Here is a 16,227-nt window from a genome sequence, read left to right as displayed (position 1 = left end):
TTAAAGCAGCAACATTCATGGGAGGCTGGAAAATTAAGAAAGCGATTTTCTTTTTACTTCAGAATGATATCTGGGAACACTCCTGTATCTAATAAGAAAACATTGTCCAGAAATCTATTATGTATTGAAGCTAGGTTTGGGATGCAATTTAGATATGTACCTTTTTCTTTTTCGCTGTATCTGCTTATGTTACTGTTGTCACTGTACAAAGGTCCTGCCGCGGCATGGGGCTTGCAGCTATGATACTGCGCATTGAGTGTATTGACTGTTATGTGAATCAGATGCAGCAGGATCTTGCTGATATCACAGTCTCGGTATGGATACTGCCCAATGAAATGAGGGAGAAAAAGATAAATGGTTATTTTAAAGGGTAAGTTTTTCCACCTGATCTTGCCAGATACTGTTTGCAGTATCTCTTGAGGATAAATATATATATATATGAGAGAGAGAGAAAGAGAAGTAGAAAGAGATTCTGCTCATGGCCTTGTTTATTTGTTTAGTTAGAGACAGGGTCTCATTCTGTCGCCCAGGTTGGAGTGCAGTGGTGTGACCATAGCTCACTGCAGCCTCAACCTACCAGGCTCAGGTGATCCTCCCACCTCAGCCTCCCAAGTAGGTGGGACCAGGCATGTGCAATCATGCTTGGCTAATTTTTTGCTGAGACAGGATTTCACCATGTTGCTCGGGCTGGGCTCGAACTCCTGTACTCAGGCAACCCACCCACCTCGGCCTCCCATAAGTGCTGGGATTACAGGAGTGAGCCACCATGCCCTCCTCCATGGCCTTATTTTTACAAGGGACTATATTCCTTTCCTCCTTCACCAAACCACTGACAGCAAGGCATGCCAGTTCATAGTTACAGTTCTTTTCAAGAAAATTATCTGGCATAAACATTTAGCGGGTGAATACAATTTCAGATATCTTCTTTGTTTTCTGAAATAATAATTAATACTTACATAAAATATGAGACTGAGTATAAACACTATAAACAGAGGTTCTTGATCAATAGCCTACCATTTATCATTCTTTGTTTTAAACATTTTTAGAGCATGTATCGACAGGGCCTCCCATTTCTATTTTCATTTCAATAGCTCTTTGGTTCTTAACAGTAATTGTACATCCTGATCTTCCTTCCGAAGGTCAAACTTTTATTCTACAAAATTTTCAACTAAAGACTCAGGTGTTCTCCTTATGCTGCATGCTCTCTAAGAGAACCATTGCATCTAAAACAGCAGTGACCACCCAGCTCACCTTGTAAAGGATGACAAGCAAGGCCTTCAACCACATCTGCCGGATGTGAGGCTTTAGGGACCAGAGGGAGCAACGAGGTGGCTGTTGGAAATAATGCCGGAGTTGAGGACAAGAGCAGTATTTGAGCACCTGAACCACTAAGGGGAGAAGGTGTTTTCCCAAGTTAATGTTATAGTCCATAACCTGAAATAGAAAAAATATTAATAACTGATGGAAAGCTACAAAGAACACTCAGAAGTCAAAAGGAAAAATGTGAGCCATCTCAGTGGTTAAAATTTTTAACAGACAAAATATTTAACAGGCATCCCACAAAATATTAAAAGTAATGGCTAGTATGCAAGAAGGAGGAAAAGTCCAACCTTACAAAAAATTTTTGAAACTTGTAAATGAAAATAGTTTTAATCTAATTAATTATTTATTTCAGTACCTATTGAAAATAAAATTTTATCCATTCAACTATTAACCAGAGTTAAACTAGACAATGAAGAAACCTAATATTGGTAACCACCTGCAGAAATGGGAATTCCTGGACAACCGGCAATACTTGGTTCAATCTTTGAACCAAGTATTATACCAACCAAACTTGGTACAATCTTTCAGGGGAACAATTTAGCAATATGCATTCAGGAATAAGAAAAAGCACACGCCAGGTGCAGTGACTCATGCCTGCAATCCCAGCACTTTGGGAGGCTGAGGCAGATAGATTGCTTGAGCCCAAAAGTATGAGACCAGCTCAGGCAACATGGCGAAACCCTGTCTCTATCAAAAATACAGTAAGTTAATTCGGTGTGGTAGCACACACCTATACTCCTAGCTACTCGGAAGGCTGAGCTGGGAGGATCCTCTGAGCCTGGGATGTCGAGGCTACAGTGAGCCATGATCATACCACTGCACTCCAGCCTGGGCTACCAGAGTGAGACCCTGTCTCAAAAAAAAAAAAGGAAAAAAGAAAGAAAGAAAAAGCACATACCCCCTAATACAACCATTAAATATATCCCAAAGAAATAATCAGACAAGTGTTCCAAAATGTATGTATAAAGAAATTCAACATAGCTTTGTTTATAGTCACCCCAAACTGAAATCAACCTCCATATTCAATAATATGGGATTAGACAAATAAAATACTGTTTGTATAACTACAGAATACTATGTAACCATTACACAGAATACGACACAAATTTATTTACATAATATAAACTTCATAATAAATTTTAGGTTTAAAAGGTTGCACCAAAATCTCAGAAATCACCACTAAAGAACTTAACCATGTAAGCAGACACCACCTGTTCGCCAAAAACCCATTGAAACAAAAAAATTTTAAAAAGGTGGCATATATATCAGTATGTATAATATGAACCTATTATTGTAAAAATGTGTGGACATACGTGAGTATGAAATTTATGTATGTATATAAATGGAGGCAGCAATATATGCCAAAATATTAGGGAGTTATTTTTGACACAGGTTTTCTGGAGTTATATAAACCCCATATAAAAATTTAATTTTTAATGTTTAGCGCATATATATTTATTTATTTATTTATTTTATTTTATTTTTTTGAGATGGAATCTCACTCTGTCACCCAGGCTGGAGTTTAGTGGTGCAATCTTGGCGCACTGCAACCTCTGCCTCCCAGGTTCCAGCGATTCTCCTGCCTCAGCCTCCCCAGTAGCTGGGACTACAGGCGCATGTCACCACACCTGGCTAATTTTTGTATTTTTTAGTACAGATAAGGTTTCACCATATTGGCCAGGCTGGTTTTGAACTCCTGACTGCATGATCTGCCCACCTCGGCCTCCCAGAGCGCTGGGATTATAGGCATGAGCCACCATGCCTGGCCTTGATTTTAGCTTTTATTTCTAAAGTAAATATGCATAATGTGGATTTAGAGGGTGGGGGGAAGAGGGAGGGAGGGTTTGGTATCTGAAAGTGACAGCTGAGAAAAAGCGGTGATCCATCCAGTTAGCAGCATCAGCGCGGGACGACTACATGCACATTGCTCTCACACTGCTTATCTTTGTTCATTACATTACAATCTATTTGAGCTAACTGACAATAACAGCTATCATCTATCGAGTTCCTACCATGAGACAGGCATGAATCAAGGTGCTTTGCAATAGGTTTTCTCTAATCTATCAAAAAAGGAAATCTGTGTTACCAGTAAGCAAGCAAGAAGAGAATGCCTAAGCCCTAGCAGCTAATAACAGAGGCGGAGCTGAAATTCATATCTGCATCTCTCTAGCCCCAAGTCCTGTATTTTTACAGATTGGTGCAGCTGTTCTGGAGAGTGAGATTTGTAGCACTGACCAAATTAGGCATACATTTACCCCACGACCCAGCAATTCTTCTGGATCCATCTCCGTAAGGAATTCTCACATTGGCTGATAAGGTGCGTATACATAGATGCCTATTACTGAACTGTTTGGGGTAGTGAGGCATTGGGAGCAATATGAGTCCATCACTAGGGGAATGGATGAGTAAGGTATGGTGTCTGTCCACCATGGCATGCAATACAGCAGTTAGAAGTAGCAGACACACATGGAAAAGCCAGTGATGATGGTGTGGCAAAAAGATAAGTTGTATGATTAATTCAGCTCTCTCCACCTGAAACCAAAAAAGGAAAAGGTTTTTTTTTTTAAAACACACACACACACACACACACACACACACAAAACCACAGAAACACAAACAAAAAAGGCCAGGTGCGGTGGCTCATGCCTGTAATCCCAGCACTTTGGGAGGCCGAGGTGGGCGGATCATTTGTGGCCAGGAGTTCAAGACCAGCCTGACCAACACGGGGAAACCTCGTCTCTATTAAAAATACAAAAAAATAAGCCCGGCGCGGTGGCAGGTGCCTGTAGTCCCAGCTACTTGGGAGGCTGAGGCAGGAGAATGGTGTGAACCCAGGAGGCGGAGCTTGCAGTGAGCCGAGATTGCGCCACTGCACTCCAATCTGGCAACAGAGCGAGACTCCGTCTCAAAAACATAAATAAATAAATAAATAAAACCACACCCACAAAAAATAATCCTATACTCTCTTATTGTTTAATGGATACAGAGTTTCAGTTTAGGATGATAAAAACGTCTGAAGATGGACAGTGGTGATGGTTACACAACATAAAATTACTCAATGCCACTGAACTATACACTTAAAACTGTTAAAATGGCAAATTGTAGGTATATTTTACAAAACAAAAAAATCTCCCACACTCCCTTGATGATACCAGGCTACCAATTCTTTTTTTCTTTTTTTTTTTTTTTTTTTTTTTTTTTACTGTGAAAGAAAATGTTTAATAAAATGGCAATTTTAATAGACAAATGTAAATTTGAGTGTGTAAAACCAAATGGAAAGTAGCTGAAACACACAGAGAAAACAAGCCTTTCCATAGCTCCAACTTCAGCTGTTTTACACTAAACAAAATATTGGAACATGTGAATATTAGAAACTCCTTCTAACTGGAAAGATTTCTTCAGTAAGATACAATTGAAATTAATATAAACTAAAATTATAATTTTTAAAATAGAATTAACCAAATTTAAGTATTTTTAGTTAGCAATTGAAAAAAAAAATGAGCACAGTGATCTAGAAACCAAATATACTGGCTGGGCGCGGTGGCTCACACCTGTAATCCCAGCACTTTGGGAGGCCGAGGCAGGCGGATCACGAGGTCAGGAGATCAAGACCATCCTGACTAACACGGTGAAACCCCGTCTCTACTAAAAATACAAAAAAATAGCCAGGCGTGGTGGCAGGCGCCTGTAGTCCCAGCTACTTGGGAGGCTGAGCCAGAAGAATGGCGTGAACTCGGGAAGCAGAGCTTGCAGTGAGCCAAGATCACGCCACTGCACTCCAGCCTGGGTGACAGAGCAAGACTCGGTCTCAAAAAAAAAAAAGAAAAGAAAAGAAACCAAATATACTAAAATGATTATGTAACTATCATATCAAGGTACAGACATTCTTCATATGCTACAAGGTTAGCATATCTCTCTCTCTCTCACACACACACATACACACACATAGTCTCTCTCTCTCATTCTCTCTCTCACTATTCCTCAGACTACCAATTCTTACTAATCTTCACATTCCCCTCCACATACTCCTGCATAACAGCGAGCAATTTGTCCAGACCTTTATGCTGAACCAGTATTGGCTACATGGTACGTAATGCCTTGCTTCTACTAAAAGTATAAGGGTGTGACTTCCAAAAGCTGTTATTACACTCACTTGGGCAATTCCTGCAATGAATGCATTAAAGCAAGTTGACAGGCGCATTTTTTGAGGTGCAATCATGAAGCAACCTTCCTGCTGGTCATAGCCGAGTAAGACGTACAGGTGTCGCTTGACCGTGTTGAAGGCCTTTGCACTGCTGATGTCTGACTCGGCGCTGCTCTCGTCCTTGGCCATGAACTTCATGAGCACTGTGATCAGCTGGTGAACTGTCTGGTGGTCGATCCCAGCGTCTTCTGGGAGCAGGTCCTTGATAGTGTTGTCATTCTCGGGAGACTGTTGTCCTGTCAGTAGAAGAAAGGCTGTGAGTGGGTGGCTCTTTCACAAGTGAAGTGACACTAAAATCTCTCTTACATATTGAAAAAGCACCCTTGTTTCTGCTTCTGCAAAACTTTCTGCTCCAGACAGAATTTAAGAAACTTAAAGGCCCAATATGGCCTTGTACGCAGAGCCCTAGTCCAGGGGTGAAAGTTACTGTATTCATCAACAACCAAGTAATCTGGGAGAATTAAGGGAATTGCAATAAAAATAGGGTTCTATGAAGCAATGTTATCCTGAAACAGCAAGACAAATGCCTAAATACATTTTGCATTTAGCAAATTTTTTAATACGTTGGCAAAGTTTTATCCTCAGTGATAAAGGAAGTTTCCCTTCCAGCTTTGTAAAATAAGCATGTAAGAATAACCATAAAACACTATAGTCTAAAATCCACTGAAGGCAAAACCACTGGGTTATTCTGTTTAAATTATTATCTCAATTCAGTTATGTTCATGAATCAGCTAGTGCGAAAAAAAAAAAAAATCTTTTCCAAACCCTGAGATACTAGCAGTAGGTTCTCTTTAAATGAAATTGTCAAAATTATAAATAGCAAATTATAAGCCCTATTGTATGTCATGAGAAACATACAAGGAAGGGAGAGGACACGAACAGAAAGAGAGCAAAGCATGAACTTTTAAAAACAGAAAAACACCACATGAAGGTGAGCGGAAAGTTCACAGGGAAAGAAAAAATACCTTAGCCCTTGGCTTCCTCTTAACCTAGTAAATAACGGCATCTGAGCAGCTCCCTGACATTGACTTTTTCTGTTATTTTTCAAAGTCAGAAATCCCTGTCTCCTTTTCTTCTTCTGCCCCTTCTTATCAGGTTCGGTTTAGGACTTTGGGAGAAGGAAGACTGATATTTGCTCTTCTATATTTATGGTTTGGGGATTATTCAAAATACTCTTGTCTTTTTTTTTTTTTTTTTTATAGCAACATTAGAATTTCTAAATTGAAAGCAAAGGTTTTGTCTGGTGGGTTAGATCAGCACACCGGCGTTCTCATCTCTCATCCTGCAAGGATACGTTCTACTAAACGATGACAAGCTTTGGTTACAAACCATTATAAACCAAGCCTTGGTTACACCCATTATAATTATGGTGTAAAGGATGCCACAAAGAGTTAGGTAGTAACTTATACCTATTAACTCCTCAGTTAATTTGGAAAAATCTCAGCCTTCCAGGACACAGCCAAGAGAAGCAAGGCATCAGAAATGTTTCTGGGAATTGAAGAAATTTGCTATCTCAAGCCCAAATACTTTTTCTCTGGGATAGTAGCATGAAGGTCAAATTCAGAATTTACCAGTTTAGACCTGCACATAAAGTAACAAGCTTGGTTGTCGAGTTTCCCAGAGAATCAGATGAATGTTGGTCTGTTCAAAAATGAACTGCTGAGAAGGGGTAGTTGACAGTAAGTGAAGAGGCAGCAGAGGCAGCTTAGTGTAAGAGCCTTTAATACAGAGAAAACCATCTGACACACGTCAGTATGATTCCAGGACACTCACACTTTTCTGTCTCATAGAATCTGTGCATGAAGGAATGAATATGTATGATGCACTTTAGAGAAACTTTTTATCAAAAATTATTCAAATAAAACCTAAGGATTTGTTTATTACAGTGTTTCACATGCAGGGTGATCAATAAATTGTTAATATAATTACTTATAAGGCATGCATCAGGAAAAAAATCAACGTATGTGGAACACCCTATTTCAATGAGAGGCTGGAAATGTAAAGCATCACAGCATGTGGTTAAATTAAATGTTTGTAACATAGGATTTGACCAAATACAATACCTATCCTTGTAAGGCAAAATAGAAAAAGTTTACAGGGCTATTTTTTCAGCATTGAAAAATAGTTTACTGAGGCTGGGCATTGTGGCTCACACCTGTAATCCCAGCGGTTTGGGAGGCCAAGGTGGGAGAATCACTTGAGCCCAGGAGTTTGAGACCAGCCTAGGAAACATGACAAGACCCGGTCTCTACAAAAAAATACAAAAATTAGCTGGACATGGTGGTGCACACCTGTAGTCCCAGCTACTCGGGAGGCCGAGGCAGGAGGTACTTGAGCTTGGGAAGTTGAAGCTGCAGTGAGCTGTGATCATGCCACTCTACTCCAGCCTGGGCAACAAGGAAAGACCTTCTCTCAACAAAAAAAAAAAAAAAAAAAAGAAAAAGAAAAGAAAAACATTTACTCTTGATTTGTTTTTCCACTAGAGTATTACTTTACAACTAGAAGGACATTATTGCTTTGGACATGTTTGGGCCAAGAATATGACAGGACTCCCTGCAGGATTCAATGTTATTGCAGCAGCAAGTAATGGCTGTTACAATATAGCTTCAGTCTTCAATTCCTTTTAGCTCTGGGGTGCAAGGTTGAAGAGAACATGTATCACTCAGTCCTGCTCAGCCACCTCATGTCCACGATGGCTCAACAACGAAGTCCCAAAGTTAGAAACTGGAAACGGAGAGTGTTTGAGAGGAAGTTGTTCCTTTGTTTTATAGTACTGAGAATCTAGGAACCTCAATACAGAAGAAAGGGAGCTCCCAGCAAGGCCCAACTGGGACCCTGCTCCTGTTTCCTTCCATCCCAATTCAAGTCTAGAAAATAGACCATCAGACTTCAGCTTAAACATTTCAAAACTCTTCTTCTCATTACAAGTGGGCATGTTTCTAAAAAATGTGTAACCCTGAGTTTTCCCATCACATCAGATTTTCCTGATGACTGTCATTTCATACATGCCCATCTCACTGTAGATCATTTTCACAGATCTTAAGTTTGCTGCTTTCTCTGAATAGCAAGTAATGAGTGATCTTTAACAAATGTACTGAAAAAAGAACATTTATGGAAACTTTTGCATAAAAAAATTTTAATCTCTTTTTATTCTAATAATTTACCCCTCCAGTGTGGGCTTTGCAAGTCTATACTTTGTTTTTTGCCTCTCTTTGAAATAGAGTAAACTTGTGACTAGTGCACTCTTCATAAAGACAAGTTACCTTAATCAAATCCCTAAGAAAAATGAGCTGTAGATAAGCTGAAATGTTCTCTATTGATAAAGACAATATTAATGTTTTAACCTAGAAAAGGTATGAAATTTCCATTTTAAAGCTAAATGCCTATAAGTATTTTCTCTAAGGAAAACAAAACGCTTAATAGTTTTGAATTCTAGTCTGTGAAATTTCTGTATCTGTCCTAACCATACAGATTTAACATGTTAAAAGGTCTAATTTTATATTTTCTATAAAGAGAAAATATAATTATATTTATAATTATAATTATGGAGGCAGAGCTATACCTACCATACCTTTAATGTGGAGTGAGTCCATTACAATCTGCCCACAGAGCTGTATAACTGATTGAAACTCCAAAGTGTAATACAACATTATTCATTCAGATGATTTGAAACCAGGCAGGATCAGAATCTGCTTTTCCAGACTTATCTCCTATTATTTCACCCGAAATGGTCAACATTCTTACAAGCTGGGCTACCCGTGGATCTCAGAATGGAGCCAATGTTTTTCCCTCTTTGCACCTTTGCTCATGGTGCTGTCTTCACCTTGCAAAGTGGTTCTCTACCCTCCCCCAACAATTTTGTGCTCTAAACAGGTCCCCAAAAGCCATTCTTATTAGATATACCCAATATTCCTCTCAGCAATTTGATGTGATCCCTAAATTCTTTAAAGTTCTAAGGACAAGAAAGGAGGGAGGACAGAAGAGAAAAAGAAGAATGGAGGAAAATTTCCTTTAGCATTTTCCTAACTCCCATGTGGCCAATAACAATTTTGCAAGGCAGAACATTTTGTCTATTCAATTGCCTTAATACTCTAATAACAACATAGGCTTCTTGAAGGCAAATGACATATTTTATCCATTTTTATATCCCTCACAGAATAGGGGCCAATGTCTGACATATAGTAGATACCTATTATACATAAATGTCTGTCAAAGTGCACTAAATTCAAATAAATATGTCAGAGCTTACATTCTGTATAAGAGAAAAATTGATAGAGTCCCAAAACAGCAGGAATATGGGAACGTTTCTCTATGTGAATTGCCTCACTGACCCCTCTGCCAAACTAACAAGTGACAATTAGGTAGAGGAAGAAAGGATCCTTCCATGAACTTACTCTGCACTTGGTCCAGGGCAGCCAATGAGTAAGCACTATAAATGAGGTTCCATTCCATAGGCAGCTCTCACTACACTGCCTCGCTCATCTCCCTGCCTCCTTACCTCAGTGTTCGGTTATGTGTGCACACATCCACAGCAGGGCTGGAAAGCCGGGGCAGTGGCTAACTTCATATCCTCCTATGCTCCCCATCCCCACCTTTTCTCCTTCCTATTCCACATTGTATCATCATATGTTTATGTCTCATCCACCAATCAAGCCTGGCTGAAAAGCCACCTATCCACGAGACCTTCCCTGATGTCTCCAGCTGGTAGAAAGCTCCCTCCCTTTGCATTTGACATGACTCATCCTACGTACTGTCACTTTCACTCAAGATGAGAGTTTACTGATGTTCATACTTAATATCCCTTACTTGGCCATAAGTAAGTTAAGAGTATAAAAATTTCCAAAGCATCTTTGTATTTCCTAGTCCAGCAGGTGTAAAATAAATACTTGTTGAACAAGCATTTGTGGCACACACCTGTAATCCAAGCTACTTGGGAGGCTGTGGTGAGAGGATCCCTTGAGCCCAGAAGCTCAAGACCAGCCTGAGCAACAGAGCAAGACCCCAACTCAGAAAAAGTATTTGTAATGTTTGTTGAGCAAAAATTGTCAATTCCCAAAAATATAACTTCAAACAAGAGTATTCCTATAAAAACAACCGTACTCTGACTTACTGGATCTTAATGGTCAATAGGCATTTTGCAAGTTAGTGAAGAAGTGAATTGTAAACCATCTGTAGAAAGAAAGAGCCCAAAGAAAAGTTATTTGGAATTCTAGGCTGGGACACTAAGAAGACAGGAAAGCTCAATGCAAGAGTGCTTTATTGGTCCTAACTAGTACTGGGCACCTTCTCTTATGGATATAAATGCAGGCCAAGAGATCTCTAGGTTCCTCTGCAGGCTGAGGCAGAACTTAAGAGTGTGCAAGTCCCACAAGAAATGGGGATAGCTCTGGACCAATCTGGGGTCCTAACTGGCAAAGTCCTTTGGTCTGGACACTCATGGCCTTAAGCCACTCTGTAGCAGGCCTGAAAGCCCAGGCCAACTCCATAACCAGACTGGTGTCCTCATGTCCCACAGGGCAGAAATACCCTAAGACCAGTTCGTCGAGAGGTAGTTGTGGTAGAAAGCAAGCAAGCCAAGTCCCTTGGATGCCAGCTTCCGTTCTGATCCTAACTAGTCAGTCATACATGACCTTAAGCAACCACCGAAGCAGAATCACTTAATCCCTCATTACATCAGTTTTCCTGTAAGTAAAGAGATACTATATATACAGGAAGGATGATCATTATTACATACCTATTTTTGTTCAATTATGCGCTCCAGGCGATGAGGAACACGATATAATTAAGCACCCTATGTTCACATGGGACTGATACCATTAGTTCAGTATTGTGCTCATATAGCATAACAACTGCTGCATTCTATTCAATTAATCTTCATCGGTGTTCTAAATACATGAAGACAAAATTTCCTGGTTCTTACAGCACCAGTGAAAGTACTCCCTATGCCCAAGCATACAAATTGTAGATTAGCAGTTAAAAAGACTGTGTATCCCATCAATTAGGATGAGATGAAGCTGCTGAATTCCTACTGGCAGTTACATGCCTTGTTACAGAGCTCAGGACCTCTGGGCTTGAGACCCAGATCTGTCACTAATGAGCTTGTTCTTTTGTGAGAATCTCAGTTTCTTCCTCTACAAAATTAGACTGTTAACACGTCGCTAATGTTTCAGCTATAAGATTCTATGAATTTTATTTAGATACACAAAGACTTTGATTTGAAGAGACATAGAGGAACGTGACTCTCTACAAACCTTGCAGAGTATACCTTCTATAGAAAACAGAATTTTCTATTCCATTTTCTGTGGGTACCAAGTAATGGTTAAGATCAGAGAGTCATAAATTGTAAATCCACTGCCAAAAAGTTCAACCTAAACAGCAATTAAATTTAAATCTTGTTGTATAAAGGGGCATCTGCTTTATTTCAAGTCTCATCAACAATAGGTCTGCAAAGAGGAGCTCATTACTTGGACCAAACGAAAGTATGTTCATTAAGTAGCAAGTTCTTCAGTTTCCATTTAATTACTGTCTTAAACCATTCTCCACAATCTTATGATAAATCTGGTATGTCCTTGCTTCCAAGTTAGAAACTGTCAGGGTCCAGTAAATAATAATGCAAAAATGGAACACTACAGTAGTTTGAAATTGCCTTATAAGCTGAGCCAGTTATTTCCATATCTAAGCAAGTTTTGCTTATGCTGGTGTCATGTAAATTACCTTTCCTGAAGTTTTAGCTTCACATTTAATTTAAACAATGCTGTTATCTGCCTCTTTTCCATCTGGCCACTTTCGGTGGAATAATTAGATGCCTGAAGGCTTTTTTTAACTGCAAGAAACACATGTACCTGTTTTCCCACAGTGATATGAGGGGACTTCTCGGGCTGGATTGTTTAAATGGACAATTATTATGAAAGACTAGCTTCTCAGCTAAGCTTTAAGAGACAAGCTAGAGTAAAACAAAGATAATTTACGAAACTGCCTAAGAACAATCTCAAAAATGCCTTGCTGAAGGGAAACTGCATGGATTTCATATTTCTAATGAAGCTTTGAATCAGGAGTTCTTATTTCTATTCTTTAAAACGAAAAAAACCACAGCACAGTAGCGTACATGAGCGATGTGTAAGGCAAGGTAGAGGGACTCTACCAAATGTTTGCTATTCCTTTTTTCTCATCAATTGTAAAAGAGAAAAGACTTTGGCCACCATCTGCTGTCTGCATAGATGATCTCTGGGATTTTCTCTCTCCCCTCCCACTCCGGACTCCCTCTCTTTCAAACATCCTTTTTATAACGCATAACGCACGTGATCTTTAAAGTCTCCTTACTTGAAATTTTCCTTCTGAGAGTGTCTGCACCATTCTGAAAAGTTTATCGTAAAACTAGTAGTTTTAGATGAAAACTCAAATGTTCTATAGCATGACACATAGTTGGTAGTTACCAGATTTGTTTTTGACTAATAGGTAGGTATTCAGAACCTTCACAGTCTTCCCAGTGAGTCACGGCACCATTCGCGTGGAGCCTCCTTGCCAATACCCCTTCAACTCTTAGGCTACTTCATGATAAATTGTAATATATCACAGAACATCAAATGATCATTAAAGTGTATCATGCTATGGTCCTCCAAACAGAGGAAATTCTCCTTTCTCTGAGAAACAGAAATGCATGTAGAGTTGCAAAGAATCAGGAATGGCTAAGGGGATGAGCGGATGACAGTGGTTCAAATGTATAACCTTTTAAAATGTAAATGAAATGTATGGTTTTCCTATAGCAGATATATATGAACAAAATATTTCTATGTGTAAAGACACATACAAATATCAATACTACGGATAGCTCTAGTCATACTGGCTCTCTGGGGAAAGGTGCAGACTCAGGTGATATGATGCTTCTTACTGGACCAAAAGTTAATGGAATCAAAAGTCATCTGTTAATACCAAAATGGAAAGAATTGCCATATCAGGGGCTCAAACACTTGAACATCTGAGGTAAGACCCTTTTGAGCTTGCAAATCCTAAGTATATCACCCTGGTCCAGTTAGAGACACCGCATTCTCTACCTTGTCCACCTGTGATAGACACTTGTACACGGCCCTTCAATGTCAGAAGTACCCACCTGGCGTCTGTTCGGGTGTCCCACCGAGAGCTGGAGCAGACTGCTCATGCCTGGTCAACCTCATAGCTTAAAAATCAACAACAACTCTATTGAAATAAGCATTACAGACAACTGGAGCCTAGAAAATATACTCAGTGCTAACTGTATTGGATAGTAGGGGCAGGTTTCGTTTTTCTATTTGTAATTAACATCACATAAAAGTTGTTTATGTAACAAAAGTTTTGCAGTTTTTATCTGAATCATAAGAACATCCTTCAATGTTACTTCATCTTCAAAATGGTCATGTGAATTAATGAACAAGAAACGACAATAAATAAACTTTACATTCCAAACGGATCAGTTAGGATATAAATAGAGCTGGAAAACTCATATAAAATTAGTTATTTATTTAATTTGGGTATTGGTTTCTAGGATTTAAACAGTTTCACCTGGGGCCTAGCACTACCATTGGTTATTCTTAAATGATCACCTGTGATTATCTTTGCTCCCTGAAAAACTGGGTTATTGATTACTTAAAGAACTTTCATTCATATTTAACTCTCCCAAAGTTTAAAAGAACACATTGCCATAGCTTGTCATAAAATAGAGAAAATGTAATGAACAAAATCAAATCATATTTATGATTTAAAATGGTTATGTTATATAAGGCTGTCTTCTAATAACTGCCAATGAAAAACAAACCTTTCAAATTCTGACAGGGTAAGAAATAGGTTTTGGGTCATTATTTTATTTACTTCACAGTGATTATTTAAAGATTAAATCATTTAATAAATTTTACAAGTTAGTAATATATTTAAACATATTCATTCATTAGTATGGTGATTTAGTAATGAATTTTTAATTATTTGTCCTTCATAAGTCATTACTAATCGTTAGAGTTTATCTAGTCATTTGGTAATTTAAGGAAAATTTTATTCTCTTTAAAACTATAATATAAAGAAAGACCTTTTATAGAACAAGTATATATGGTCTTTTTAAAAATATTGGCAATGAAGCTTATTTTTATTTATAAATTATCTGTTGAAGATGAGCAGAAATTCAATTTCTCAGCCTGATTTCTCTATTTCAAAAGCAACCATTATTATTGGTTTGTCTTGGGGGGCTTGTGTGGCTGCTTCTATCAGACATGAAAAAAAAATACATTCCAAATTTCAACTCTCCCTCCTTAGCCGTCTTATTACCTAAGTCGTATTCAGACAGCTCTTAGGATACAAGTCTGGTGGTGCAAACTTTGGTGTTCTAGGACTTAGGAGCAAATGTTTCTTCTAAGTTGCATGCCAAGCATCAATGCATTTGCTGCCTTTTACATTTCAAAAACATCTACTGTTAGATCAGGGCTTTGCTACCCCAGCAAACTAGCAAAAGGAACCCTAGGCATTTATACCCCTGGTGATTCTCTAGGGAATCTGAAAGCCAAACTTATTGAACAAACTCAGTTTACTGAACGTGCTATACTCTCTGTGAACATTTAACAAGACAGGTCAGCCTCAGAAAGACATTAAACAGATTTAATGGAAGGATGAAAGAAGATACTCAACGAATTTTGGAGGTCAGGGTCTCAGGGAGGGAGAGTGCCCTCTTGGATTCCACAGGCCCTTTCACACTGTCCCTCAGGGAACGTACACTCTTCTGGCGGTTTCTTGCAAAGCGAGCTCTCTTGATCTTCCATAAGGCTGCATCGCTGAGGTTGGCAACGTTGGTCCTCACAGCAGTGATGGCTTTGCAAAAGGAATTAAAGAGACTATCACTCTCCTTTACATAGGGCTATGTAATCCACCTAGTCTAAAACAATCCATCTGTGTAGAGTTTCAATATTAAAATACATTTTTCATGGATATACATCTCCCTCTCTGATGAGTCCTACATAAAAAAATGACTATTGCCTATCATGATTTTTTTTTCTGCTTAGACCACAAGATTAAATTATCTAATTTTGTTATCATTGGATAGTTGAGTGACGAAAGTCTTTTCTCCACCTATTCAGAGCTGTAGGTAACTGATGAATAGCAAGAGGCCAGTTGTGGTGGCTCATGGCTGTAATCCCAGCACTTTGGGAGGCCATGGTGGGAGGATTCCTTCAGGCCAGGAGTTTGAAGCCAGCCTGGGCAATATAGCAAGACCCCCATCTCTACAAAAAAGGAAAAATTAGCCAGATATAGCGGCTCACCCCTATAGTCCTAGCTACTTGGGAAGATTAGCTGGGAGGATTGCTTGAGCCCAGGAGTTGGAGGCTGTAGTGAGCTATGATGACACCACTACACATCAGTCTGGGCAACAGATTCAATGCAATTCCCATCAAAGTACTATCATCATTCTTCACAGAGCTAGAAAAACAATTCTAAAATTCATATGGAACCAAAAAAGAGCCCACATAGCCAAAGCAAGACTAAGCAAAAATAACTAATCTGGAGGAATCGCATTACTGGAGTTCAAACTATACTACAAGTCTATAGTTACCCAAACAGCATGGTACTGGTATTAAAATAGGCTTGTAGACCAAAGGAATGGAACAGAGAACCCAGAAACAAAGCTAAATACTTACAGCCAACTCATCTTCAACAAAGCAAATAAAAACATATAGTGGGGAGAGGGC

At 39.0% G+C, this 16,227-nt stretch overlaps 1 protein-coding gene across 13 annotated transcripts in view; it reads right to left on the bottom strand.

Moving 5' to 3' along the window:
- The window catches only part of UNC79 (unc-79 homolog, NALCN channel complex subunit), a 279,067-nt gene that overhangs the window by 90,296 nt on the left and 172,544 nt on the right, over positions 1-16,227 (bottom strand). For 9 of the 13 annotated variants that reach the window (XM_007987657.3, XM_037984430.2, XM_007987658.3 and 6 more), the window contains 5 exons: positions 15,173-15,352; positions 13,635-13,700; positions 5,477-5,763; positions 1,252-1,434; positions 161-323 (listed from right to left, as the gene is read on the bottom strand). In XM_007987657.3, the coding sequence (XP_007985848.2) occupies positions 161-323; positions 1,252-1,434; positions 5,477-5,763; positions 13,635-13,700; positions 15,173-15,352 (879 nt within the window). The remainder of the gene's footprint in view (positions 1-160; positions 324-1,251; positions 1,435-5,476; positions 5,764-13,634; positions 13,701-15,172; positions 15,353-16,227) is intronic. The other 4 variants (XM_037984426.2, XM_037984420.2, XM_073011276.1 and 1 more) reach the window with 2 other exon arrangements.

The sequence above is a fragment of the Chlorocebus sabaeus genome, chromosome 24 (assembly GCF_047675955.1).
Source record: "Chlorocebus sabaeus isolate Y175 chromosome 24, mChlSab1.0.hap1, whole genome shotgun sequence".
NCBI lineage: Eukaryota > Metazoa > Chordata > Mammalia > Primates > Cercopithecidae > Chlorocebus > Chlorocebus sabaeus.
Note: the sequence above shows the minus strand (reverse complement) of the source record. Positions and strands in the feature narration are given on the sequence as shown.